General features: G+C 48.6%; 1 protein-coding gene across 2 annotated transcripts in view; it reads right to left on the bottom strand.

The window, feature by feature from the left end:
• Positions 1-608: 608 nt before the first annotated feature.
• The window catches only part of EWSR1 (EWS RNA binding protein 1), a 39,226-nt gene continuing 35,659 nt past the window's right edge, over positions 609-4,175 (bottom strand). For both annotated transcript variants that reach the window (XM_012805238.2, XM_003789850.3), the window contains exons 13-17: positions 2,805-2,927; positions 2,145-2,307; positions 1,655-1,752; positions 1,187-1,439; positions 609-1,004 (exon numbers count right to left, since the gene is read on the bottom strand). In XM_012805238.2, the coding sequence (XP_012660692.1) occupies positions 965-1,004; positions 1,187-1,439; positions 1,655-1,752; positions 2,145-2,307; positions 2,805-2,927 (677 nt within the window). In that variant the 3' untranslated portion in view covers positions 609-964. The remainder of the gene's footprint in view (positions 1,005-1,186; positions 1,440-1,654; positions 1,753-2,144; positions 2,308-2,804; positions 2,928-4,175) is intronic.

Below are 4,175 nucleotides of genomic sequence, written 5' to 3'. Positions count from 1 at the left end.
AGGCGCCTGTGGTCCCAGCTACTTGGGAGGCTGAGGCAGGAGACTCACTGGAGCCCAGGAGTTGGAGGTTGCTGTGAGCTGTGATGCTATGGCACTCTACTCAGGGGGACAGCTTGAGGCTCTGTCTCCAAAACAAACAAAAAAAAAGAACCAGCAGAGGTGAAGCATGTATCCAGCAAGGCTGGGGAACAAATGCAGAGAACCTGCCCCCAAACTCTAGGACCCTGAAACACTGCAGGGGAATTTGTGCTTCCCAGAAGCACACACCACAGTCAGTCCCTGAAAGGCCTTCTAAGCGCCACAACCCCCCCCCCCCCGGCCATAAAGAGCAAGGGAAGGAAGGCATCAGTCCACATTGTTCTTGTGCCTCCCCCTTAACCCACTTTCTCCTTGAACTCTCAGACGTTACTGAGACTGTGTCAGGACGCTGCTTTTGTTTCCATGACCAACAATGACCTGCTCTGCTCTGATTTCCCATCCCAATCTTTCAGATGTTCCCTTACATGGCACTTGAACAAACTTATCTAGATGGTACCCATTCTCTAGTGGGTTCAGGGCATTGTCCAAATAGATGTGCAGTGACTGTGGAACAGAGGCCGAGAAGAATGACCGTTTATAAACATTTGGAATTTTATTTAAAAAAAAAAAAACATCACAACCATAAACATTGTTACAGTTAGAGGCCCTCTTGGTTCTCCACAATGATACTGAGCATGCTCACAAGGGGTTCCCACTGTTAAAGTTTTAGTTAAACAACCATCTTTAAAAGAAAAAAAAAACTCGGCACACTACCATTTAACTTGTTTTAATGTTTCTTCACAAATGGTGAAAAATACTAAAGTACAGACAAGGAATAGTCATAATGTTGTGGCCAACATTATAAATATGGAATTATAAATTTAAAACATTTTCTGGTTTAAAAAATAAATCTGGTAGTCAATGCAGCTCTGTGGGATCTCTGCATCTAGTAGGGCCGGTCTCTGCGCTCCTGACGGTGCTCGCCTCTGCAAGGCAAAGAGAGCCCTGTGGTTACAGCAGGGAGGGAGCCAGTGAAGAGCCCCACTGCACCCACCCTCTTTCTATCCTCCCTAACACTGGCACAAGCTCCCTGACAGGTGGGAGGGACTAAATGCCCTCTCACACTGTGCCCAGCAGCAGTCTGTGCCTGCTGTGAATCATCACATACTTATCCATTTTTCCAGGTCCTCCACGTCCGCCTCTTCTTCCTCCCATCTGTTCCATCAAAGGTCCAGGGGGGCCCCCAGGGCCACCTCGTCTTCCTCCACCAAAACCACCTCGGTCCATACCCCGGCCACCGCGGAAGCCACCTCTGTCTCCACCACGACCACCTCTGAACATTCCACCAGGGCCACCACGGTCCATGAGACCACCTCTTCCTCCCCGCATGCCACCAGGGCCACCTCTGCCACGATCACCACCTAAGGTAAGGAAAGGATGAGAGACAACAGTTAGTGGGTAGATGCAGAGGCTTTGTGGACATGCATGGAGGCTGTTCAGGATATGAGTCCTTCTCCCAGAGCAGAAACAAAGCAGATACTTTTCTTAGGCAGTGGGGAGCTGTTTTTAACCAAAGCCCACAAGTAAGAACAGAAGCGTAGCACCAGGAAGCTGAGCTCACAAAACTTGTACCTACCCGGGGGCGGGAAGGGTGGTGGGAGGAAGCCTTCAGGCTTTGGGGCCTTACACTGGTTGCATTCTGTTCTCCAGGCGAAGTTCTGGTTTCCACAACCCCTGTGTGAAATCACCATCACAGCAGAAATCATCATTTGAACTAAGAAAGTTGAACAAATATAATGCTTGAGCAGTTACACACTCTACTATCACTACAGTCACTGGGTCCCAGGTAACAAACCATTAAGTTCTGTGTATGGAAAATGGCTTTATAGCAGTCTCAGAAATGCAGCGCACCCACGAGACCAGTGGAATAAATTGTGATGAGAAGGTGCTGAAGCAGCCAGGGAATGCCTGATTAATGCCCCCCTCCCCACCAGTCAGGTCATGGTCATAGTCATACTCCTTTAAACAAAGAGAATTCAACAACCCTCCTTCCCAGGGTGCAAACAAGGTGAGGAGGAGGCTGACTTCAACTAGCAGGGTATCAATTTGCCAAGAAAGGTACATACGGATTGGGACACTGCCAGTCTCCAGCTCGGTGCTGGACGTTTCCTCCTCCTGAGGGGTTCCCTCGGGAGCCCCTTGGGCCCCTCGGAGGGAAACCTCCTCTATCTCCTCCACGGCCTCCCATACGACCCATGGGTCCCCCAGGACCTCCTGGGCCTCCAGGACCTACCAAACAACAACAACAGTGAATCATTTCTTTGCAGCACCAGATTTGCTATAGGAAAATAAAAATCACTTTGCAAATTGCAGACCCCACTGCTGTCATTTCCCCACCACTAGCCCTGTAGGCTCCATGGCCTAGCTCAGGGATCAGCTCCTTCCTATGATGCCCAGGCTCTGTGTGGAGCACTTCCGTATATTACTTCATTTAGCCCCCATAACAAATTCTATGAGGGCAGGCATTTTCATGATGAAACTAAGCAGTCAGCCTCCACAGTTGACACCCAAGCCTCCATGAACAATTAAAGGCACACTTTTCTTCTACTCCTTTTACTCCCACACACACTTACCATTAGCTTCCAGCAGTCTAGTATTAACTCTACACACCTTTTTTGTATTTCTAATGGGGTCATCGTCACTATCAATTTCTCAAAGCCAAGAAATGCACTGAAAACCTTTTAAAGCAACACAGAAGTAGCTCAGAGAAAGTGCCAAGTAAATACCTCCACGGAGTGGTGGTGGCACCCCTCTGCCCTCACGGGGTGGCATACCACCCCGCATGCTGTTCATTGGAGGCTTCTTCCGGGCAAGAGAGACTTTAAGTTTGCTCCCCTGAAAATCTTTACCTGAAACAAGATAATAGAATGCTAATTACTCTCCCATACTTTTTCACCAACCCCCACCGTATCATCAAACTTGAATGTCCCCCAAATACATCAAGTCTGCACAATCTTAGTTTTTTCTTTTTTTTTTTTTTTTTTTGAGACAGAGTTTCACTTTGTCACTCTCAGTAGACTGCTGTGGTGTCATAGCTCACAGCAACCTCAAACTCTTGGGTTCAAGTGATTCTCTTGTCTCGGCCTCCCTAGCAGCAAGGACTTCAAGCACCTGCCACAACACCCAGCTAATTTTTTTTTTTTTGGACAGGGCTGGGTTTGAGCCCGCCACCTCTGACATATGGGACCAGCGCCCTACCCTTCTGAACCACAGGCACTGCCCAGATTTGAACCCACCAGCCCTGGAGCATGTGGCCGGCGCCCTAGCATTGAGCTACAGGCACCCTCCCCACAATCTTAGTTCTAAAAATCTTCAATGACAAGTCCAGAAGAAGACTTTTTAACTTTTTTTTTTTTTTTTTTTGAGACAGAGCCTTAAGCTGTCCCCCTGGGTAGAGTGCCGTGGCTTCACTGCTCACAGCAACCTCCAACTCCTGGGCTCAAGCGAGTCTCCTGCCTCCGCCTCCCAAGTAGCTGGGAGCACAGGCGCCCGCCACAATGCCTGGCCATTTTTTGGCTGCAGCCATTATTGTTGTTTGGCGGGTCCGGGCTGGATTTGAACCCGCCACCTTAGGTGTACGTGGCTGGCGCCTTAGCCGCTTGAGCCACAGGCGCCAAGCCTTTAAACATATTTTTAAAAAAGTTCTTTGAGTGGCGCCTGTGGCTCAGAGTAGGGTGCCAGCCCCATATACCAGAGGTGGTGTAGGTTCAAACCTGGCCGAGGTCAAAAACTGCAAAAAAAAAAAAAAAAAAAAAAAGTTCTTGGCCAGGCGTTGTGGCTCACACCTACAACCCAGTACTCTGCAAAATGTCTGAAAAAACAGAAAACCACAAAACCTTTCTATTCCCTATAATCCCAGCACTCTGTGAGGCTCAGGTGGGACTTCCTGAGTTCACAGGTTCAAGACCAGACTGAGCCAGAGTGAGACCTCATCTCTAAAAATAGCTGGGCGTTGTGGTGGGCGTTGGTAGTGGCAGCTACTCCAGAGGCTGAGGCAAGGGTATAGCTTAAGCCCAAGAGTTTGAGGTTGCTGTGAGCTATAATGACACTCTATTTAGGGAAACAGAGTAAAACTCTGTCTCAAAAGAAAAAAAAAA

The sequence above is a fragment of the Otolemur garnettii genome, unplaced genomic scaffold (assembly GCF_000181295.1).
Source record: "Otolemur garnettii isolate 467f Iridium unplaced genomic scaffold, OtoGar3 scaffold00038, whole genome shotgun sequence".
NCBI classification, from domain to species: Eukaryota; Metazoa; Chordata; class Mammalia; order Primates; family Galagidae; genus Otolemur; species Otolemur garnettii.
Note: the sequence above shows the minus strand (reverse complement) of the source record. Positions and strands in the feature narration are given on the sequence as shown.